Raw genomic sequence first — 25,823 nt, forward strand, 5'->3', positions numbered from 1 at the left:
TTATTGCTCATCGTTTCAACCAGGAGAGGAAAATCAGATACTTGAGTGGAGTAGTGTTTCCCTTCTTCAATCTACAGATGTTTTAGTAAAGTATTATTTAACAATAATTTTATATCTATATTTTTTAGAATGAGGATTAAAATGACTTGCTGATAAATCAACATTTTAAATATGTATGAACAGGGCATGTATACCTTTTTTATATATTTTGTTGTGTTTTAAAAGGGTCATTATTTTGCCTACATAATTCACAACTGTGCAAGGGCAATAGCACCACTGTAAACACTTTATTAGATCAACCACACTTGAAAATAGATATTACTAATACCTGAATGAAGAGCTAGCTGGCATGCTTGATCACATTCCCCTTGGTAACAACCATCAACAAATCTCAGAAGCATAAATAAACTGTAGCTCTGTAACTTGAGTGCTACAGCCTCTGATTAGCTTTATTACCCCTTACAAAAAAACAAGATTTTTTTATTAAATGGACAGGCACACACTCTCTAAAAACAAAACAGATAAGCTCAAGTATCCTTTATTATAGTCAGGGCTTAGATATATTGTGTTGGCTAAAACCCATTTGCCTTGAGTTAGGCATTTTTAAAGATATTACTTTGAGTTCACTTAGCAGACTTTTTTTTAAACTATAAAACAGGGTTCAAAGAAGATATGTAAAGATTGAACTTGATGGACTTTTGTCTTCTTCCAATCTTATCTACTATGTTATTGGGTTTCCATATAAATATGCTTATTTTTAACTAATGAACAATTAAAAACCCAAAGTTCATTTAATTGCCTGTCACTTCTTTTTAGGTTGAGCAAATGGCTGCTTTACTAAAATATATAAATATGAATAATGGGATTTCAGTGGGTTTCATGATTCTTACATTCATCATGCCTATGTTTGCTTTAGATCTGGAGTATGAAACAAGATGTATGTGTACATGATCTACAGGCCCACAACAAAGAAATATATACAATTAAATGGAGTCCAACGGGTCCAGGCACAACCAACCCAAACGCTAACATCATGTTAGCAAGGTAATTTCAATATTTTTTTAAATCTTAGTTGATTATACCATTGTATATAGAACTTTAGACTGGCTATACATGCCAGTAGAATGACAAAAATAAGCCTGACCAGAAGGGTTGTCTAGTGTGGAGAACCGATTACAAGTGTTCCATACAAAAGGTTTGGTGCATACACAATTACTTCAGGGCTTAGAAGTGATGTAGCTTTCACTATATAATACTCATTACAATCAGGGACAAGTAAGCATTTAAAGGACCAATAAAACAAAACAAAAACTCTACTCAAAATATGAAACAGCAGTTATGTGAAACATTATTTTTTATGGAAATAAGGCTAAAATGGAAGTTGCTTAAAGGAAACTAAGGTCAGAATTAAACTTTCGTGATTCAGATAGGGTATGCAATTTCAAAAACCTTAGCTCCTACTGAGCTTGTGCAAATGTTCACAGTGTATACATATTGGAGTCTGATTGGCTGATGGCTGTCATGTGATACAGGGAGGCAGGAGAATGTGTATTGTGTTTGAAAAAAAATCAACTACTCTTTTAAAACTCAGTAAGTGTTATTGCATTGTCTTTTTATTATGCATTTGTTTATGCAGTTCTATTGTATTTAATGGTCCTTTAAATTCATATTGAAGCTAACAGGGAACACGTGTGCACATCTAATTTATGGGAAATAATTAATCATAGGTTAGTAAGGACAGCTACTGTAGTTCTGTTTGTGGTTAAGGACATGTTTAAAAAACTAGTTTTATTCAAGACAGGAGCATATGTTTTTCAGAAGGTGAATAGTTTACTACGCTTAACCCCTTGAGTGCTAACAACGGCTCTGAGCCGTCGCAGTTTCCCATTCAGGTGCTAACCTTTAGGAAGATCTGGGGGGTCCCACCCGCTCCTACCCCAGGGATCAGGCCTGTATAATGACAGGCATCGCCGAGGTCTCATGTTTTGCGTGGTGACGTCATCACGCAACTTTATTAAAAAAAAGACAATGGAACGTATAGGGAAAGAGGGGCATGCTGCTTAGAAGCCTGTATCTCAGGCATCTAAGCAGCTACAGACCCCCAAGACTCAAAAATATATATATTATATAATTATTAATCAATTCAGCTTAGCACCCAGGTGGGAAAGTGCTTAGCACTCAAAGGGTTAACAATTGGGATAAAAATACTCTAATATCTCAATAAAAGTTCACTAACCTTGTGTTTTACTATTTATTTATTTTTTCATAGTGCTTCATTTGATTCTACAGTACGACTATGGGATGTTGAGCGAGGTGTCTGCATCCACACATTAACCAAACATCAAGAACCGGTTTACAGTGTAGCTTTTAGTCCTGATGGGAAATACCTGGCTAGCGGTTCCTTCGATAAATGTGTTCATATATGGAACACTCAGGTAGATATATTAATTTTCGATTGCCACAAATAATACTTATATATATATATATATATATATATATATATATATATATATATATATATATATTTTATTTTTTTTATAACCCAGAAGTGAGTACACCCCTGTGCAATTTCAGTTAAATGTGAAATGATTCAAAATTGTATCACTTCTCAATAATTGCATTATTTCTGATTTAACAAGTAGAGTATTTCCTCTTATGAGCAATCAAAAACAAATAATTTAGAAAGGCTATATTGATAATACAGGCCCCAAAGTAAAAACTCAATTGGAGTTAGAAACTGGAGGGCGAAACTGCAATCTCCATCTAATATCAACCCATTAACAGGTAATCCTCACTAATTATACACCTGCTCTATGCTCTCTATGTCTTTTCTACTATTTCTGTCTGCTCTTCTCCTAAAACTCACTGCATGTCCATAAAACAATAATAACAATAACCTACACACCACCCATATCTCACCCTCCCTTCTCTCTTCCCCAGTGGAGTCTCACTCTCACCTTCTCACATTCCTACTTCTTCTGGTGACATCTCTCCCAACCCTGGCCCTGTAACAATTACCAAACGTCCACACTTTTGCTCAATCTCCAACAGTAACTCTAGGCCATGCAGTTCTAACAATCTCACTTCCATTAACCCACAGCTTATCCCCTTTCTTGTGCTCACTGGAACGCTTGCTCTGTCTGCAACAAGCTTACAACCGTTCATGACCTGTTTGTTTCTAACACTTTCAACCTTTTAGCAATTACTGAAAACTGGATATCTTCTTATGACACTGCTTCTATAGCTGCTCGTACACATGGTGGTCTCCATTTTAGCCATACCCCTAGTCCAGGTGAGAGACATGGTGTCGGTGTTGGGATCTTACTCTTGCATTCCTGCACCTATCATTATGCCTCCACTCCCATCTCTCTCATTCTCCTCCTTTGAAGTTTACTGCATGTGCCTGTTCTCCCCCTCTCTCTCAGAATAGAAATCATCTTTCGCCCTCCGGGACCAAACTCCTAATTCCTTGATAACTTTGCTCCCTGGATTCCTCACTTTCTCTCTCCAAATATTCCCGCTCTAGTACTGGGAGACATCAACATCCCATTGCTAACCCGTCTGCCACAAAACTTATTTCACTCACATTATTCTTCAGTCTATCAAAATCCACCCTATTCCCTACCCACCATGACGGATACTCTATTGACCTAGTATTTTTCTACCTCTGTTCTATATCTGACTTCATCTGTTACCCATTTCCCATTTCAAACCACCACCTATTCACCTATGATCTTAATGTACCAGCTAAACCTACTTCTCCATCTCTCCCACGTACCTGTAAAAATGCATGCTGTGGATCCTTTTTAATTTTTCTAACTTATTCAACATCTCCTCCCTCACGCTTTCATTATAACCTTTTATGATCTAGCTACAGCCCACTATAACAATACTCTCTCCTATGCAGGAGACAATCTTGCTTCTCCCCAACTGCGCAAAATCCCACACTGTTAGTTACAGTCCTTGCACTCTCAGCAAATGTGCTATTTGCAAAAATGTTCCTACGCTACTGAGCGTGTCCTGAGGAAATCTTGCTTTTAACCTAATTTCATCCACTGTAAGTTCATTCTACACATCTGCACTTTTCTTAGCCAAGCAAGCCTACTTCTATTCTCTTATATCTACTCTTTCCTCCAACCATAAATGACTCTTCTCTGTTTTCAACTCTCTCCTCTACCCACCTGCACCACACTTTTCATCTGTCTTTATTGCTCAAGACCTGACAGTCTTAACTTTTTTAACAAAACACATACTATCTAAAGCAACATCCCAAAACAAGCTTCCATCTCCACTCCCAGTCACCCCATTTGCCAGTCTCTGCATTTTCCCACCAGTCACCATGAATAAAGTTTGTTCTTTACTGTCTTCCCGACACCTCACTACCTGCCCGCTCAACCCTATCCATTCACATCTAATACCTTCTCTGTCTTTCACCCCTACTCCAGCTCTTACTCACAACCTCAGCCTATCCCTTTTTACCGCTTCATTCCCTTCTTCTTTCAAATATGCAATGGTCACTCCCATACTCAGAAACCCTCCCTTGACCTTAATTATTTTGCAAACTACCGCCTCATATCACTGCCTAACCCACTTCTTGTCTTCCAACTCCTTGCTTGACCCCCTACAATCTTGCTTCTGTACCCAACACTCAAGTGAAACTGGCTTCACCAAAGTTACTAACAATCTTCTTTCTGCTAAAAGTAATGGCCGCTACTTTATACTTATCTTACTTGACCTCTTAGCTACCTTAAACCCACTCCTCCTACAGACTCTCAGCTCTCATGGTCTCTGTGACACTGCTTTCTCTTGGATCCACTCTTATCTTTCTAACAGGTTATTTTCTGTGTCATTTGCTTGCAACTCCTCTTCTTCAATGCTTCTGTTAGTTGGAGTACCTCAAGGCTCTGTGCTGGGTACTCTACTTTTTTTCATTTTTACTTCTTCATTAGGTAAACTTATCAACAGCTATGGCTTCAAATATCATCTCTATGCTGATGACACTCAGATCTACCTCTCCACCCCTGCTGTCTAGTCCTCTGTCCTTTCTAATGTCAGTTACTGCTTGTCTGGCAATTCTTCCTGGATGGTCTCTCACCACCTAAAGATTAAAATTTCAAGACTGAGCTCCTTCTAACCATACCTTGCTGTCTGTATTGTGTGGTGTTTGCTAACTGCAGAGTATGATTCACTAATTAACTGTTTCACTGCTGGGCAGCTCACAAAATCTGGCTTTGAAAGAACACTTCCTGTGAACACCAGAACTTTCTGAATTTTGGCCTATGGGCTGTGTCTATCTGCATGTCTGCATCATGACTCCACATAGAAAATAATTGCCAGCGGAATCGAAAAATCTGATTGTGAGTCTTTACAAAGATCGAAAAGGACACAGGAAGATTGTGACCAAAAAAAAATAATAATCAATCGAAGCACAGTTTGGGATGAAAAACAGAGGAGAGATGATAAGCCTCTCTGAATAGGTGTGTTTTCAAGCTATACAAGATTGGAGTCTGATGGAGCAGGGCATAGCATTCCAGAAGACAGGAGAAGCACATGAGAAGTCTTGCAAGCAGGAGAGGGATGTAGAGATAATAGGAGTAGAGAGATGTAGGTCAGAGGTTGATCTAAGAAGACAGGTCAGGGAGTATTTGGAGATGACAGAGGAAATATAGTTAGTAGTGAGGCTGTATAGGTTAGGGTTAATAATATTTAAGTATTTTGGAGTGTATGGAGAGCCAGTGTAGATTGGTGAATTAGGTGGATGAATCTAGCTGAAGCATTCAATATAGATAGGAAGTGGGAGAAGCAGTGATTGTGAAGGCCATTTAGAAGTAGATTGCAGTAGTGAATGCATGCCAGAATGAGGGAATTAATTTGTATTTTTGTAGTTCTTGGGTTAAAAAAGGACAAATTCTGGAAATGTTATGTAGGTGTGCATGGCAGGATTTGGTGAGCGCTTGTATATGTGGATTGAATGTTCAAGTGTGACCCCAATACAGCCGACCTGGGGTGAGATGTTGAGAACAGAGTGTCCAACTGTAAGAGAAATGTCAGGTGTTGGAAGCCTCACAGAGGGGGGAATAAGAAACAGCTCCGTTTTAGACAAATTGAGTTGGAGGTAGTGCTAGGACAAGAGGAAATTGCAGAGAAACAGTTGGTAATCTGGTTGAATAAAGAGGGAGAGATATCAAGAAAGGAAAGATAGATTTGGGTATCTTCAGCGTATAAGTTGGACTGGAACCCAAAGGGGATATAAGTTTTCATATGGAGGATGCATATAGAGAGAACAGCAAGGGACCCAAGACAGAGCCTTGCAGTACTTCAACTGAGAGAGGCAAAGGATCAGAGGAAATGCTGTTAAAGGAAACTGAAAACAAGTAGTTTGAGAGATATGAGGCAAACCAGGAGAGTGCTGTGTCTCAGATGCCAAATAAATGTAGGATTTCTAAGAAAAGAGGATAGTCAACTGTTTTGAAAGCAGCAGAAAGCTCCAGAAGAATAAGCAAGGAGTAGTGTCCATTTGCCTTAGCTGATAGCAGATCATTTGTTACTTTAGTGAGAGCGGTTTTAGTTGTGTCTAGTGCAGAAACCAAACTGTAGTGGATAAAGTAAGGAGTTAGTTGAGATAAATTAACTTAGGCTAATATACACCAGTGCAAAGGTTTGGAGGCGCTGGTTCACAGAGAAGGGCTCACATTCAGGCTCAACCGGTTGTTCTACGTGGAAAGATTTACATTCATGCAGTATCCACCAACATATGTGGAAAGAGTAATATATACTTACAGGATAGAGTTGGGTGTTCGGCTCCTTAGTAAAAACCAAGCATTTCACTTGTAAGGTAAAAAAGGTTTCTTTATTGCTCAACATGTTTCAACGGCAACAGTCCGTCTTTCTCAGAGCGATTAAAATCAATAAAAGTATGCTGACAAAGTGCATATACATTTCCGTTAACGCAGGCGGTTTAAATAACATTAATTTTCATGCTATCCATGATGTCACAAAAATGACATCCGTGGATTTACACCTGTATCTCTTTCCCTAAACTTTCTAGTAGACAACACAGTAAATGTATTAACAATATATAGCAAGTAAAATGAGCATAAAACGATTGTATTTATACAAAAGATCAATTGATGGACAGCATTAAATATATATAAAATAGCAAATCAAATAGTGACATTTTGACCAATCAGATCAAGGAGGCATGTTGATCTTACGTCGACAATGCTTTCAATCGAGTAATGAAACTGAATTCAGTTCCCAAACAGGTCTGTTGTGTTAAAGTTATGTCACATGTTTGTAGTTGTCCAATGAGAACTTTTATCAAATTGTTAGTGTATTCAATCGCTAAGTATATAGAAAGAGAAAAAGGTGAATAACATAGTAAATAATTTCAAAAAGTTACAAAGTATCTACGATTCACAGTGATCATATGTTAACTACATGAATGCAGCATTTCTAATGTCCTTATTTAGACCCCATTGGGCATATGTTTTTAAGGTATGTATCCACCAAACCACAAACTAGTGGGGGAAAGAACCCACAAAATAGGCTGCACAACTAGCACTCTAAGCCAAGACTTATAAGCGGAGCGACAACTATGGATGATTAAACTATAACTTTTATTGGTATAAAGTTAAAAATAGGGATCCAATGTGAGAACACATTAAAAACAACTGAAGACCAGTTGACAAAATTCCTATTAGTAAATTATTATTGCCTTTAAAGATATAATATAAGACAGGAATTCGCACTGTGCGGTTAGTAGCTAGAATACAGACACTCCACAACATATCCCCCTGTTCAGATAAAGGGTAGTTATGGCTACTATGTAGTGTATGGAAGTCGAGAAGGTGTAATTGACTGTTTGAGTCAATACAGCTGAGTATAGGTAGAGATTCTAGTGCTTCCCTTGAGTTTATATAATTCTTGTGGGACTAATATGATACTGGCAGACAGTAAATAGTAAACCTAATTACACTACTGTAGTGAGTCCCACTCTATTTTATATCTGGGGTTGATATAAAAAACAAAATTGGTGATGTTGGGGCATAAGTAGTCAGATAGTTATACTCAAAACACACTGTTACTAACAGTCTAAGGTTAATATATACCTCTAAACGGTCCTAAACAATAAAAGGACTTGTCATATCAAATAGTAAAGATTTGAAGTGTTAAAGGTATAGTATAGTCAAAATTAAACTTTCATGATTCAGATAGAACCATTTCAACTTTCTAATTTAATCCTATTATAAACTTTGCTTCGTTCTCTTGGTATCTTTATTTTAAAAAGCTAAAATGTAAGCTTAGGAGCCGGCCCATTTTTGGTTCAGAACTGGGTAGCGCTTGCTGATTAGTGTCTAAATGTAGCCATCCAATCAGCAAGCGCTACCAAGGTCCTGAACCAAAATTGGGCCGGCTCCTAAGCTTACTTTTCAGCTTTTTTAAATAAAGATAACAAAAGAACGAAGAAAAATTGATAATGGGATTAAATTAGAAAGTTGCTTATAAATGCATGCGCTATCTGAATCTTAAAAGTTTATTTTTGACTAGATTATCCCTTTAAGTGTTCATGTATTGTGTAATGCTTCAACACATGAATATTATTTCTATATACCAGTCCATATTCCTTTAGTATTCGAATGTTATTGAATTATATTAGGAAATCCTAATTCCTTTATTGTGACCATTAGAGCATTGCTTAATTATGCTTGTTCTTCCCACTGAATTGCTGGACCAAATTGCACAGCGATAATGTAACAGTGTGTGTAAGTATGGTCATAATGACTATACATATATCAAATCGCCTGTTTTATATTGTAGCACTTTGAGCTAATCAAGTAAAAATGTCTGTGTCAAATAAGTTGCTCTATATAGAATAAAGATTGCTTTTAATGTTGCTAATACTCCACAGTTGCTGGAACAAATTTCACAGCAGCGTTATCTAGTGGGGCAATAAAGTACCAGTAGGTAGATATAAATTAAACACCAGTGAGAATTACTATATCTAGTGTCAATTGTAAATTGTTGCTCTCGAGTTAGCACATCCCAGCGTATATCGATTCTAAGTTGTTGCTCATACACTAGCAAATATGAGCTATTTTGTTCTTTGGAGCACATATTAAAAATGACTCATATTAGTACCAAATATTATTGGGACAGGCTATATTAAGTCCCATTAAGAATGTACCATGAAGAAAACACATCCCTTTCTCCTAGACGCTGCTGGAACAACTTTCACAGCAGCGTTTGATCAAAATGAGGTTGTAACTTAAAGTAACATGGTCTCTAAATTCTATGTAACCTACTAATGTTAAAGGGACAGTCTAGTCAAAATTAAACTTTTATTATTCAGATAGGACTTGTAATTTTAATCAATTTTCCAATTTACTTTTATCATCAAATTTGCTTTTTTCTCTTGGTATTCTTAGTTAAAACTAAACCTAGGCAGACTCATATGCTAATTTCTAAGCCCTTGAAGGCTGCCTCTAATCACAGGCTTTTTAAATTCCTTTTCAACACAAAGAGATTGAAAGTAAATGTGGGTCATATAGATAACTCTGTGTTGAGGCACAGGGAGTTATTTAAGATTTAGTACATTACAATGATAAATGCAAGACAATAGATAATAAACAGTCACAGTCATGTGATCAGGGGACTGGAAGAAGGTTCTTAGATACAAGGTAATCACAGAGGTAAAAAGTATATTATTATAACTGTGTTGGTTGTGCAAAACTGGGGAATGGATAATAAAGGGATTAGCTATCTTTTAAAACATTAATAATTCTATGGTAGACTGTCCCTTTAAGTACAGATAATATCAAAATAGTAACAGAGGCTGCCCTAGTTATTATCTCCTATAGACCGTTAGTGGCTGTAATGGTAGGTGTTTCTTCACGGTACATTCTTAAGGGGGCTGAATATAGCCTGTCCCAATAATATTTGGTACTAATATGAGTCATTTTTAATGTTCCAAACGGTAACTAATAAAGTGAGGCATCAGTATAACAGGCAATCCCTTTTTTTTTAAAATAATTAAAAATCATTATTATACAAAGAACCAATAGCTCGTATTTGCTAGTGTATGAGCAACAACTTAGAATCGATATACGCTGGGATCTGCGAACTCGAGAGTAACAATTTACAATTGACACTAGATATAGTAATTCTCACTGGTGTTTCATTTCTATCTACCTACTGGTACTTTATTGCCCCACTAGATAACGCTGCTGTGAAATTTGTTCCAGCAACTGTGGAGTATTAGCAACTTTAACAGCAATCTTTATTCTATATAGAGCAACTTATTTGACACAGGCATTTTTACTTGATTAGCTCAAAGTGCTACAATATAAAACAGGTGATTTGATATATTTATACTCATTATGACCATACTTACACACACTGTTACATTATCGCTGTGCCATTTGGTCCAGCAATTCAGTGGGAAGAACAAGCATTATAAAGCAATGATCTAACGGTCACAATAAAGGAATCAGGATTTCCTAATATAACTCAATGACATTCGAATACTAAAGGAGTATGGACTGGTATATAGAAATAATATTCATGTGTTGAAGCATTACACATTACATTAACACTTAAAGGGATAATCTAGTCAAAAATAAACTTTTACGATTCAGATAGCGCATGCATTTATAAGCAACTTTTTAATTTACTCCCATTATCAATTTTTTTTCGTTCTTTTATCTTTATTTAAAAAAGCTGAAAAGTAAGCTTAGGAGCCGGACCATTTTTGGTAGCTACATTTAGACACTAATCAGCAAGTCCTTTTATTGTTTAGGACCGTTTAGAGGTATATATTAACCTTAGACTGTTAGTAACAGTGTGTTTTGAGTATAACTATCTGACTACTGATGCCCCAACATCACCAATTTTATTTTTATATCAACCCCAGATATAAAATAGAGTGGGACTCACTACAGTAGTGTAATTAGGTTTACTATTTACTGTCGGCCAGTATCATATTAGTCCCACAAGAATTATATAAACTCAAGGGAAGCACTAGAATCTCTACCTATACCTAGCTGTATTGACTCAAACAGTCAATTACACCTTCTCGACTTCCATACACTACATAGTAGCCGTAACTACCCTTTATCTGAACAGGGGAATATGTTGTGTTTATATTCTAGATAGTAACCGCACAGTGCAAATTCCTGTCTTATTATATTAACTCAAAGGCAATAATCATTTACTAATAGGAATTTTGTTAACTGGTCTTCAGTTGTTTTTTAATGGGTTCTCAAATTTGTCCCTATTTTTAACTTTATACCAATAAAAGTTATAGTTTAATCATCCATAGTTGTCTCTCCGTTTATATGTCTTGGCTTAGAGTGCTAGTTGTGCAGCCTATTCTGTGGGTTCTTTCTCCCACTAGTTTGTGGTTCTTAACTACTGCACAGCACCACTCCCCTCACCTAATCTCTCATTGGAGGCTGTAAAACGTTTTACATTCTCAGGTATATTAGGTTTTCGATCTTTCGACAACAATTTGGAGGTTGTCAAAAGATCCAAATTTGGAACCAAAACATATGGACTTTATTTTGAGATCAATCAAATTTATCTTAAATCACAATTTCTTCTGGTATAACGACACTTATTATTTACAGGTATATGGTACTGCCATGGGCACCAGGTTTACACCAACATTTATATATTATTATAATAATAATAGTATAATACTATTATACTATTTTGAACACTGTTATGTGTGAAACTGTGATGCATACGGTGCAGACCTGGTGTCCTAGCACAGTTACATCGACGATGTTCTCGGCATATGGAGTGGAGACTTTGAGGTCTATTTATCAAAGGTCTGTCGGACCTGATCTGACAGTGCGGATCAGGTCCGACAGACCTCGCTGAATGCGGAGAGAAATACGCTCTCCGTATTCAGCATTGCACCAGCAGCTCTTGTGAGCTGCTGGTGCAACGCCGCACCCTGCAGATTCATGGCCAATCGGCCACCAGCAGGAGGGTGTCAATCAACCCGATCATACTCGATCTGGTTGAATTGTGGCAATCTCTGTCCACCTGCTCAGAGCAGGCGGACAGGGTTATGAAGCAGCGGTCTTTATCAGAGCTTGATAAACGGGCCTCATTGTCTCATTAGAATCTTTTTTGAGGCACATTAATGAAAATAACATGTCGGTATTCCTTACCCCCCAATATCATAATACCACTATTGATTTTTTGGATCTCACCTTATTTGTAGAAAATAATGATATACTCAGTAAAACCTATTTTAAATCTTGTGATACAAATACATATATTAGGAATGATAGCTGTCACGATAGCTGTTGGTTGAAAGCAGTCAGTTGAAAGTAAGGGACAATTCACCAGAATTAGAAGAAATTGCGATCAATTGATAGACTATGACAAACAGTCTTTATTACTACAAGATAGATTCATACAAAAGGGATATAATCGTGAATCTTTAGAACAAGTAAGGGAGGAAATAAAAAACAAAAATATGGAAGATCTTTTGATAACAAAAACACAACGAAAAGATTAGCCTCAATTCCCCAAATTCATTACCACCTTCAATAGTGAACATAAAAAAAAATAAAAAAAAATCATACAGAAACATTGGCATATATTGAAGGAGGATGAATTTCTTACACCCATATTTCCCAAGAATCCATTGATCGTTTTCAGAAAAGGCCAAAACAGAAACTAGCACCATCTATGATCAAGGGAATGCCCCCCCCCCCAAAAAAAAAAAAAAAAAAAAAAAAAACAATACAGATTAGCAACCTAAATGGCTTTTTTTACTTGTGGAAGATGTAAGGGCTGTAATTATACCAAAATAGTACATAAAACCTTTTCCTCTTCAGTCCCAGGGAAAGAATTCTAAATTAAAAGTTTCATAACATGTAAAACGCAAAATGTAATCTACCTATTACAATGTGACTGTAAAAGCCAATATTTAGGACAAACTAGCAGATTTCTAAAGACGAGAATTTTGGAACATTTAAATAAAATTGAAATAAACACGATGACCATGGGGTACCTTTGCATTGCAGTAATTGCAAAGATTATAGGACAGAAACATTCCTTTGGTTAGGAATAGAGTGTCCACTCACTGGAGGGGGTAAAGATTAATAAAAGTCTAGATCAAAGAGAACTCTGGTGGATACATACCTTAAAAACATGTGCCCAATGGGGTCTAAATTAGGACATTAGAATAGCTGCATTCATATAGTTAACATTTGATCACTGTGATTCGTACATACTTTGTAAACTTTGTAACTTTTGAAATTGTTTACTATGTTATTTACCTTTTTCTCTTTCTATATACTTAGCAATTGAATACACTAACAATTTGATAAAAGTTCTCATTGGACAACTACAAACATGTGACATAACTTCAACACAACGGAGCTGTTTGAGAACTGAATTCAGTTTATATATTGAATGCTGTCCATAAATTGATCTTTTGTATAAATACAATTGTTTTATGCTCATTTTCCATGCTATATATTGTTAATACAATTACTGTGTTGTCTACTAGAAAGGTTAGGGATAGAGATACGGGTGTAAATCCAGGGACGTCATTTTGGTGACAACATGGATAGCGCAAAAATTAATGTTATTTAAACCGCATGTGTTAGCGGAAATGTATATGCACTTTGTCAGCATACTTTTATTGATTTTAATCGCTCTTGAGAAAGACGGACTGTTGCCGTTGAAAGGCGTTGAGCAATAAAGAAACCTTTTTTGCCTTACAAGTGAAATGTTTGGTTTTTACTAAGGAGCCGAACACCCAACTCTGTCCTGTGAGTATATATTACTCTTTCCACGTTTGTTTTTTTTATTATTCTTTATTTATAATCCAACAGTATAAACAATTTAAACAACTTGTTTTTACATTTTCATTTCACCTTGCAGGGTGTTTTGGATAGATAGGAACAGATAAATCAGGACATATAAAAAAACAATATATGTCAACCTAGCCCTTCTTAAACCATAGTATAAATACAATATATATCAAACAAATCCTTATTAGATATCAAACGCAAGAAGAAAAAGGGGAGAGAAAAAAAAAGAAGGGGGCCTTGAGTTATACATATGTATCAATATGACATTTTATCCCTTAAACCAAAATATACTGTTGGAGTATTTTTATCTTTTTTTTTAATCAAGAGAAAAAAAATAGAACAACAAATCAAAATAATAATAGTAAACAACAAAAGAACCATCATTCATTATGTACATCAAAAAAGACATTCAAGACAATTGTACCATTATCTGAAGACACAGTTCCCTAATTATAGTTCAAATTCATTGTTAAAGTTCATAAAACATAAATACATTTCTATCCTTAATTTATTAAGGACTAACAAATATAGATCAAATCATAATCCTTTATTTATAGCAAAACAAGGGGCGAGTTAGTACACTGGTACAAGAAAAAAAAAAAAAAAAAACAACCATGTCCCCCTGTGTCCTCTTTCCACATATGTTGGTGGATACTGCATGACTGTGAATCTTTCCACATAGAACAACCGGTTGAGCCTGAATGTGAGTCCTTCTCTGTGAACCAGCACCTACAAACCTTTGCAAATTTTTCAAATCAGTCCGGGAGAGAACTGAGGGACGGCTGCGGTCACAGCTTTGGAGGAGAGTATTCATTTTTCTATTCATTTATTTCTTCCATTGTGTTACTACTATATTTTCTAATATACACCAGTTCCAATAATTTGGAGGCAAAGAGAAGTAAAGAGACCAGCCAATAGAATGGCTGGAGAGTTAAAGCAAGGGCTTTTTTAGGGTTGGTGTGATAGACACATGCTTGAATGTACCAGAAAATGCACCAGCGATGAGAAAAGAGATGAGTTAGGGCAGGGGTTAGAGAAGCAGAGAGAGAGGGAAGGAGTCTTGAAGGAATAGGGTCAAGTGGGCAGGATGTGAGATGAACTGAAGATAGGAAACTTCTTCCTCTATTACAGGGGGGAAGTAGCAAAGAGTTTTGTTAATAGAAGGGGTGTGTAGGAGGGCTAGGTTTAAGGGGTGTGTAGGAGGGCTAGGTTTAAGGGGTGTGAGGTAGAGATATCTTTTCTAATTGTGTCAATTTAGTTTATATGTGATCAGCATTAATTTGAGCAGTGAGTTTGGTAGTGGATAGTGGTGCAGGTGGATGAAGGAGGGAGTTAAAGATTGAGAACAGCCTTCTGGGGTAGGATGCATGACTTGGCGCAAGGGAGGAGAAATATACTTGTTTGGCCAGGTTGAGGGCAGAGTTGTATGACCTGAGGATGAATTTATAATGCAGGAAATCAGCACTGTGTGTGATTTTCTCCACTGACGTTCAGCAGTCCGTGAACATCGCAGAAAATATTGGGTCATGTCTCGGACAGAGCGCTGCTAGCACAATTTAGCTCTGAAAAACAGATGGGCAAGTGCTTCAGACTTTGCTCAGGGGTTTTCAATTGAAATTAGAGTTCCTGTGACAGCTGAGACAGTAGGAAGGACATTGCATAATGACAACCTCTATAAAAATAAAATCTTGCTTGTTCTTTGGCACAAAACTACAAGATTAAACTTTGCTAAGCAGCATAGAAAGTAGCCTGATATATATTGGGAGCACACTCTTTGGTTAGATGAGACCAAGATACATTTGTTCTGCTCAGATGGGGTCCAGCATATTTGACATGAACTTGGCCAGGATTACTACAGTGTATCCATAGTCCCAAAAGTGAAGCTTAGTTGTAATGCAATTACTGTAAAGTGATACAATTTTGAATTATTTTACATTTAAGTGATATTGCACAGGAGTGTATTCACTTCTGTTGTTTACTGTAAATATAAATAAATTATTTATTTGATATTGTTATACTATCTATAAAAATGCAATGTTTAATATTGATATTGTCATATTATCTATAAAAATGCAATGTTTAATGGTGCCGTTTAGTTTTTCTGTAAAATGCAGTTTGAGTCAATAATGAGATAAACCTATCCTATGTTTTGCAAAATAAAAAAAATGTCAGCTTGTTTTTTAGAATACAAACTCTGCCCTGTACTCTCCAATTGTGAAACGTAAATAAAATGAATAAATAAACAGATGGAATCAAATTGTGTGAAAATTCTATGTAGATAAAATTTATTTCTAAATGAAGCCTCACTTGTATTATGTCCTGTTTGTTTTAAAGGGACGCGGTGTTCGAAAAATATATGTCATTTATTTATATATATATATATATAATGCAAAAGATTCACATTCCACATAGGTACAGCTACCAGGGTGTCAGGATATGTTAATATGTAAGAAAGCAAAGGATCCGCACTCAGGTGTATCTAATAAATGGAATCCAGAGCCTTAACCCTCCTAATCTTGAGCAATGATTGCTTGAAATGTGCTGGAGGTCATTTATATCTGCCTTAAAATAGTTAAAGCACATAAGAGAATGTAAACAACATACAAGACTTTTCAAGGGATGTGCACCTGGACAACAATGCAAATTTTGTATTAAAAGGTACCATTCATTCTGTAGGTGAATCTTTGCAATTCTGTGATTAATTCCTTGCACACATTATTAAAATAATATATTATCCCATTAATTCTATAACCAAATTTAATTAATCATATATTTTTTTTTACAAAAAGCAAAAAAACATGCCAGTTAACTGTTATAATTAACTACTAATTATAAAAAATATATATGTTTATTCTTGACAACACCAAAAAATTGTACTGAAAATGTAAAACCGCTCAGCTCTAAGCAATATAGTCTAATGTTGTCTAACATTAATTTTTATCAGTCATTTTTAATCTAACAAGTATTTTTGAAGTGCAGCTTGAGTTACTTGTTAGACTAAAAAATGGGATGTTATCAGAGGAGGGCTGGCAAATTTTGGCACATCAGGGCAAGTACTACCCAGTGGCCCAGGTAAATCAACCCATCCCTTTTAACATGTTATTTGATATAACAACATATAAAATGCCAGTGGATCCTTGGTTATCATGTGGAACCTTCTACAACATACATGCAGAGCAGCCTACAGAACAAGCAGCAACCTACAGTAAAGGTGTATAGTAAATTAGACACTGGGCTTGACAGGAATAGCTCTGTCAATTGCAGTTTAGAAATAAACATCATGGTGTGAATATATCTAAAGCTGCAAACAAACCCTAAACACCAATATATACAGTATGTATGTTTATATAGAAATATTTATATACAAATATTAACTGGAAAAAAACTGCTGGGCACTGCACTTTTTGCACTGGCATTGATTCCATCACCAACAGTGGCCTGAGGGCAATTGCTACCTTGCCTACTGTCCAGTCCACCAATGAATATTACCCCTAAAAATTGTGGTTAAGTGGTTGCTTAGGAGTATTCTTAAATAGTGTCATTAAAAATGTTATTCTATACTATTAAAACTATGAGTATGCAGATCATTCCTCATCTCTAAATCCTAATTAAATGTAATTTTCTCCTCATCTCTTACCCTCTTCTTCAGTGGCCTCCTGGCCTATTGTTTCACCTATTCTTCCTTACTTCTTTTTGCCTCTCTATTAATCTTCCACTTTATAAGTGTTTGTCTTTCCCTTTGTCCACTTTATAAGTGTTTGTCTTTCCCTTTGTCCACTTTATAAGTGTTTGTCTTTCCCTTTGCTCATATTCTCCATCCTTTTCCATCCACTCTTCCTATATTCACTTTGCCATCCCTTGTTATCTCACCACCTGTTTCTATTCTCCAGCATCTCCATTTTGTTGTTCCCTTCTCCTCTAAACCTCTATATTCATCTGTTGCTTAGATCTTTCCTATTTTCTCTCTGTTATTTATATTATTTCATATTTATATATCTTCAGTCATTAAATGTTTGATATACACCCTATCTATATCCATTTCCTTCTTATCTTGTTTCTATCTCCATCTCCTTTCATCTTCATCCCTTTATATATTTTATCCACTTCCTCTCTCATAATCGTTAATTTTTCTCTGTCATTTTTGCTTCCCAAAAACCATTGTTTCTTCCATCCCTACAATTAACAAATTGGGGTTATCATTACAATGAATGAATACAATTGTTTCTGATATCTTGACAATATGAAATGTTGGGACTTTCGGATACATTATGAATGAATACTTTAATATTTTTTTGTTATTTACCAGAATGGATCTCTAGTACACAGCTACAGGGGAACAGGAGGCATTTTTGAAGTTTGCTGGAATGCCCGAGGGGACAAAGTAGGAGCAAGTGCATCAGATGGATCAGTGAGTAGATTATTGATGTAACATAAGGGACCTGAACACATTTATACAGTTAATGTTACCATGGAACTAGTTGTTGTCACTTATCTTTGCTTGCTAAATTAGCTAGATGTTGTTTTATGTTTCTAATAATAACACCCACTTCTTAAAGGAAGCTAACACTTCTAGACTATTATTCATCAATTTAAAACCAAAGCTATTTTGAGATAAGTGATTCATTATTTGTCAATCAAAAAAGGAAGAAATGGTAAAGCCAGGTCAATTAATATATTTCATATGAGGATTGTGGATCATTTCAGTAAGTAGGACGAAGATGTAGATTCATCTTGCATGCCAAATCATTATAAAATCATGTCAAGTAGTATTGGCAACCTTCCTTAAGCTCATGAATACAGCCGATTGTGAGGAACTGGTCAGGGGCGGACTGGGAATAAAAAGCAGCCCTGGAAACTTTGGAGACCAGCCCTATTTTTTGTTGAGTCAGTAGAATGCCACGCCTCATTTTTATCAAAAGGGATTACTGGGATACTCCTTCCCCCAATATTTTTTTCAGAATTATATTATATTATTTTATATTAAAAAAAGTACCAGATTGTTGTTATATAGAACCCCTACAACCCAATTGCATCCATTAATCACCCCTTTAAATTGTAACTTTCCAGCCCCAGCTGCTGCAGCCCACCGGGAAATCTCCTGGTAGGCCAATCCGGCCTTGGAACTGGTCCATTTTAGGAAAACCTGGAAGCAAATTAATTCCAAAATAATAGGTTTCCCTCTTTAACAAAATATTATAAACTTTATTAATCATAAAAAATACAAACAAAAACAATGCAACCCCTCAAAATATCCAACATATTTCATGTAAGAAAGTGTACTTTACCTTGGATTAATTACTGGAAGCATCTTCTTTATAGACATGCTGCAGATTACTGCCCCCCATCTCCCCCAGACCTCCAAATCTTTACCATCACTGCCACTTTTGATTATAGTTCTTTAAAAATGCTACTGCTGTGTTTTAATACAGACCTTATTTCTACAACTTTCTACCTGGGATAAAAAAATGAATTGCTGATCAGGCAATAGGGTTTATGAGAATAATAAGAGTGTTCCACGTTAATATATAATAACCTTATATGAAAGTAATAATAAATACAAAAATATACAGATCAAACAATATCAGAACTGATGAACAATTATAACAATTGTACATAAAAATCAAACAATGTACAAATCTGGACAAATACAAAGGCCTAGTTTCCATTGCTGTTGTAAACTGTATATACTGGTGGTAGCAATAAGTGTTTCCATTAACCCCCTAGCTACTGGGAATTTCAGAGAAAAACTTGCCCAAAGAATTTTTAGCATTTTTGCTATCATTCTCGTTTAAACAGAAATAGAGCATTTTCGTTTTGTTTTATATTTACTTATGAAAACTATGTATATTTATAAAGTAGAAAACAGAAGGTATTGATTTAGGATCATTTTGGTATATTTGATGCCACTATTTGGCCGCAAAATATGATCATATTAAAAAAGGCTAAAGTTTTCACAAACTGTGGGTCTCTCACTAAAATTATTTACACACCACTATTGCAGTCATAAGACAAATGGTTGAAAACATAAAATAGTAAGATCATGCTATTCTTACTCCCCTGATGCTTCTGGCACGTTTCCATATTTTAATGGATATCTACTAAAGCATTTTCAACTTTGAATACATGAGTCGATATCCATCTTTTTCTTCAGGTTATAAAAACTTCTCTGGGATCCCCTCTGTTCAGAAATAGCAGACATGCATGGCTTTGCCATTGTTTTTTGGCAGTTAGAAGGCCACTGATTGCAGCTGTGCACCATACTTCTTAAATTTCCGACAGGGACGGGGTTAATCAGTTAGCTTGTAAGGTTAATATTTGTTTTAGTATAGGGATTGCCCTCCCACCTGATACCTCCCACCCCCTGATCCCTACATGTTCCCTCCAAAACACCTCTCTTCTTTCCACCCCCTGCTGGTCACTACCATCTTAGGTACTGGCACACAACTTGCCAGTATGCAATTAAGGGCTTTTATTTATTATTTAAAAGATATATATTTCTGTATTATATATCCCTCCTCAGCCTCCCACCTAACTGATCCCCCCCCCCCCAACAGCTCTCTTATCCTCCCCCCTCCCATTGCTTCCTGCCAAATATGTCGCTGGCAGCCAGTCTGCCAGTAACAAATTATTCTATTTTTTTTGTATATTTTTATTTTCTTTTTGTCAGTAGTGTAGGCCCCCCAAGATCACCTTTTCTGTAGTGTTGGGACCCTGTTTTATTGATTCATGGAGTAGGGCCTGATCTCTCCCTCTCCTCTGCCTAATACTTTTCTGTAGTGTAGGGAACCCCGCCCCTGCTAGGTTGCCCACCTACCCCCCTCCTTCCCTCCCACCTGCACCAACAGAGGGTTGTTACACAGTACACTGGTCAAAATTCTGTGTGACACAGTACCTACGTCCAATTGGGACAAGTGGTTAAAATCTATGGAGATGTTTTTTTCTTGACAGTTTACACAGTTTACAACAGCAATGGAAACTGGGCCTAAGGGTGTACTCTCTAATAACTAAAAAATAATTTATATATCCATGAAGAAATCCAAGTTAGAGTATGTCCATTGGGTTTATTTTCCCAAGGTGTAAATCGGGCGTCCACACTTTCAATATCAATTTCTAAAATAAAACAAAAGGAACTGTTCTCAAAATAGAGCTACAAACCAGGTTAAGGTGTAAGCAGATGGCATATTTTAAAGTGCTGCTTCTTTGGCTGCAACACCAAACGTGTATTCCACCAGAAGTACAATCTGTTAGTATGATATACTGGAATACAACAGTGTAAGTGCACACTAAATGAAATCCCTTCTAGTAAATATTGATAATATAAGTAGATCATTAAAAATGCTTAACAAGATAAAAAAAAAAATATATCAATTAAAGCAATGCAATTCAATCCCATATTTTATGGCATATATCAACCTGCATAAATGGCATGTCCATTGCTGTATATTTAAAAACTTGGGAGCTAGTCAAGTATAGTAAATGAGTAACAAGTCAGAATGTTATAAACGGAACAGCCTCATATACAAATCTCTGATCTATAGTTGCGTGAAATGCTACAAACTGCTAGTGACCCAGAAAAACAATAATTATAACAAGCAATACTAAGGATATGCAAAACAGTTTGTAAAATATTTGCATATCTGTTTTTTATGGTAAAATACTCTTATTTAATAGAACAAAAGGCCACTCAAGGGGTTGGTCGTGGATGTTTCAGGATGTCCTAGAGATGTAGTCAGGATTTTTTGCCTACACCTAGGCCCAGCATGTGGAATACATAAATACTCTATTGTCTTGCTTTTATTTGTATTTATTTTAGAGTGGATTGTTTTATAGAAGGAGGTGGGGTTTTTTTTGTTTTGTTTTGTAACAATTTTTGTAATGTTGGTATATTATACAGGGAAACTTTTTCTATGCGCCAAGAGGTGAACAGTTATGAGATCGATTCCACTCCATTGAATTTAATGCAAATCTCTTTACTATACGTTGTTTTAGAGTTGCAATGTTGCAGGGGTTTTTTTTTTCTAGTTTCAAATACTGATTTTATTGAATCTAACCCTATGGGGCCTATCTATCAAGCTCCAAAAGGAGCTTGATGGCCCGTATTTCTGGCGAGTCTTCAGACTAGCGAGAAACAGCAGTTATGAAGCAGCGGTCACAAAGACCGCTGCTTCATAACCTGTCTGCCTGCTCTGAGCAGGCGGACAAACATCGCCGGAAATAGACCCGATCGAGTACGATCGGGTTGATTGACACCTCCCTGCTGGCGGCCCATTGGCCACGAGTCTGCAGGGAGCGGCGTTGCACCAGCAGCTCTTGTGAGCTGCTGGTGCAATGCTGAATACAGAGAGCGTATTGCTCTCCGCATTCAGCGAGGTCTGGTGGACCTGATCCGCACTGTCGGATCAGGTCCACAAGACTTTGATAAATAGAGGCCTGTGTGTATCTAAAACGCCTTATCTAAAAGACTTGTGTCTGATTTGAAAGTTTTTGGAAATTTAAAGTGGAATAGTGTAATGTGGGCTTATAAAGTTTTGGCAAAAAGCTATAACCAGTTTGGTGTTTTTAATGTGTGTTGGAATGAGTAAGTGATGGTAACCATTTCACTATGTTGTATACATTTATTACATGTTTGTCTTTTTTCTATTTTTTTGTAGGTCTGTGTTCTGGATTTGAGGAAGTAAAAATAAATTAAATCAAGAGTTCAAAAGGACCAGCAGTGAATATACACTGTTTGAAAGAATAGATTCCGGTATTGTACGAACTTGATAATGCCCAAGTGTACAACAAACCAACCCTCCCAAAATGAAGAACATGCAAGGATGTCGAAAACCTTCATGGATCCACTTCAAAAGATGTCCTATTGGAGAGGATGGTTTCCAGCTGGACCGATTTCAACCTCAGAAGCATCAGGCCAATATCAGATTCCCGAAGCTGTTTGGTTTGCAGAGTTTGAGTTGTCTGTGATGGCAGAAACAGCGGTGCCAAAAAAAAGTTTAATCAAGACAAAAGTGGAAATAGAAAGCAAAGGCTGTGATAAACCAAAAGGGAAAACAAATTTATATTATTTTTGTTTTGTTTTATCTTACCTTCTTATGTGGACACTACATGTTTTCCCAAAGGACCCATAAAGACTAGTTTTTACTGATAAAACCATGTGACTTTGTAACGGCAACACTTTCTATTTTATAGACTACTTTTTTGTTTGCATTTTTCTTTCAGTGGTTTTTCTATTATCCTAAAACAATGGCTCAAGGAAGATCACATGGTAGTCTGAGGAACTAACATTGCTTTCTGTTAAGCTTTTTAATTTGTTTGGAGTCAATGTGATGTGCTCGCTAATAACACAACAGATGTTTGCCGTCTCTTCTTGCAAACATACTTCTGTAGTCACATCCGTAGTTGTTGACTCAACATTTCGTTACACCTACAATGATGGAGTGTCGGACAACGCATTTCATAGCAGTGACTCCTGCTGCACTAAGCTAAGGGTTTTATCCCTTCCACTGCTTAGCTTTTGAGGGCACTTTTATGACTTGGTGTCACATGCTTTTTATAAAAATGCAGCGCCGGTAAAGCTTTTTACTAAATAAATAAAAAAAAAAAGAAAGAAAGATGAACTTTTAAGAGAGAGAACCCACTGTATTTTTGAAAAGAAAAAAACATATTTTTTATGTTGAAAATGTTATTCTAAAAATGAGAAAAAATTGCAAATGTTGGGTTTATCATGCAAAAAAATAAATAAATAAAATGCAGGGTAAATTAAAGATGAAATACCCCTTTTAAATGTTGACTTTGCTTATTTATTTTGAATTTGCTGTTGTAAATGTAAAAGGGTATTCATTTTTACACTGGCACATACTTATATGCATGCAATAGTACAATAATAAAATGCTCTAACATATTAGAGCATTTTTAAATGCCACATTTAAGAAGGTGTCTGCCAAAGTTAAAGGGATATAAAACTCAAAATGTTTCTTTCATGATTCAGATAGGTAATACAATTTTAACCCCTTAACGACCAACAATGTATGGGGTACATCCTGCAAAAAAATGCAGTTAACGACAAAGGACGTACCCTGTACGTTGTTGGTCTTTGAAATCGGTGGAAGCGATCCTGATTGCTTCCAACCGCTTTCGTGTTATTGCAGTGATGCCTCAATATTGGACTGAGGGGGGGCAGCTACACTACAGAAAATATACAGTATTTTTTAAATAAAAAAAAACATTTTATTTCAAACTGGGTACTGGCAGACAACTGCCAGTACCCAATATGGTGCACAATAAGGCAGGGGGGGTTAGAGAGCTGTTTGGAGGGGATCAGGGAGGTTTTGGGCTAAGGGGGGATGCTACACGGCAGAATTATTATTTATTTAAAAAAAAAAAATCCTCTTATTTTAGTACTGGTAGACTTTCTGCCAGTACTTAAGATGGTGGGGACAATTGTGGGGTGGGGGAGGGAAGAGAGCCGTTTGGAGGGATCAGGGGGTGTGATGTGTCAGGTGGGAAGCTGGTCTCTACACTAAATCTAAAATTAAATCTGTAAGCTCCCTACAAGCTACATAATTAACCCCTTCACTGCTAGACATTACACGTGTGATGCGCAGTAGCATTTAGCGGTCTTCTAATTACCAAAAAGCAACACCAAAGCCATATATGTCTGCTATTTCTGAACAAAGGGGATCCCAGAGAAGCATTTACAACCATTTGTGCCATAATTGCACAAGCTGTTTGTAAATAATTTCAGTGAGAAACCTAAAGTTTGTGAAAAAATTTGTGAAAAAGTAAACAACTTTTTTTATTTGATCGCATTTGGCGGGGAAATGGTGGCATGAAATATACCAAAATGGGCCTAGATCAATACTTTGGGTTGTCTACTACATTAAACTAAAAATAAAATTAACCCTACAAGCTCCCCAATTAACCCCTTCACTGCTGGGCATAATACACGTGTGGCGCGCAGCGGCATTTAGCAGCCTTCTAATTACCAAAAAGCAACACCAAAGCCATATATGTCTGCTATTTCTGAACAAAGGGGATCCCAGAGAAGCTTTTACAACCATTTGTGCCATAATTGCACAAGCTGTTTGTAAATAATTTCAGTGAGAAACCTAAAGTTTGTGAAAAAAATTGTGAAAAAGTGAACAATTTTTTTTTATTTGATCGCATTTGGCGGTGAAATGGTGGCATGAAATATACCAAAATAGGCCTAGACCAATACTTTGGGTTGTCTACTACACTACACTAAAGCTAAAATTAACCCTACAAGCTCCCTACATGCTCCTTAATTAACCCCTTCACTTCTGGGCATAATACACATGTGGTGCGCAGTGGCATTTAGCGGCCTTCTAATTACCAAAAAGCAACGCCAAAGCCATATAAGTCTGCTATTTCTGAACAAAGGGCATCCCAGGGAAGCATTTACAACCATTTGTGCTATAATTGCAAGAGCTGTTTGTAAATAATTTCAGTGAGAAAACTAAAGTTTGTGAAAAAGTCAACGATTTTCTTTATTTGATCGCATTTAGCGGTGAAATGGTGGCATGAAATATACCAAAATGGGCCTAGATCAATTCTTTGGGTTGTCTTCTAAAAAACAATATATATACTGTACATGTCAAGGGATATTCAGGGATTCCAGACAGATATCAGTGTTCCAATGTAACTATCGCTAATTTAAAGAAAAAAGTTGTTTGGAAATAGTAAAGTGCTACTTGTATTTATTGCCTTATAACTTGCAAAAAAAGCAAAGAACATGTAAACATTGGGTATTTCTAAACTCAGGACAAAATTTAGAAACTATTTAGCATGGGTGTTTTTTGGTGGTTGTAAATGTGTAACAGATTTTGGGGGTCAAAGTTAGAATAAGTGTGTGTTTTTTTTTTTCATTTTTCCCACATTTTATTAAAAAAAATTATAGTAAATTATAAGATATGATGAAAATAATGGTATCTTTAGAAATTCCATTTAATGGCGAGAAAAGGGGTATAT

The 25,823-nt window shown here is 36.2% G+C and overlaps 1 protein-coding gene across 1 annotated transcript in view; it reads left to right on the forward strand.

The window, feature by feature from the left end:
- TBL1X (transducin beta like 1 X-linked) overlaps positions 1–23,619 on the forward strand; it is a 597,792-nt gene extending 574,173 nt beyond the window's left edge. Inside the window, exons 14-17 of the mRNA XM_053706454.1 lie at positions 917–1,044; positions 2,270–2,435; positions 18,145–18,246; positions 22,490–23,619. Coding sequence (XP_053562429.1) covers positions 917–1,044; positions 2,270–2,435; positions 18,145–18,246; positions 22,490–22,516 — 423 coding nt within the window. The 3' untranslated portion in view covers positions 22,517–23,619. The remainder of the gene's footprint in view (positions 1–916; positions 1,045–2,269; positions 2,436–18,144; positions 18,247–22,489) is intronic.
- Positions 23,620–25,823: the final 2,204 nt, after the last annotated feature.

Source organism: Bombina bombina, chromosome 3 (assembly GCF_027579735.1).
Source record: "Bombina bombina isolate aBomBom1 chromosome 3, aBomBom1.pri, whole genome shotgun sequence".
In the NCBI taxonomy this organism is placed as follows: Eukaryota; Metazoa; Chordata; class Amphibia; order Anura; family Bombinatoridae; genus Bombina; species Bombina bombina.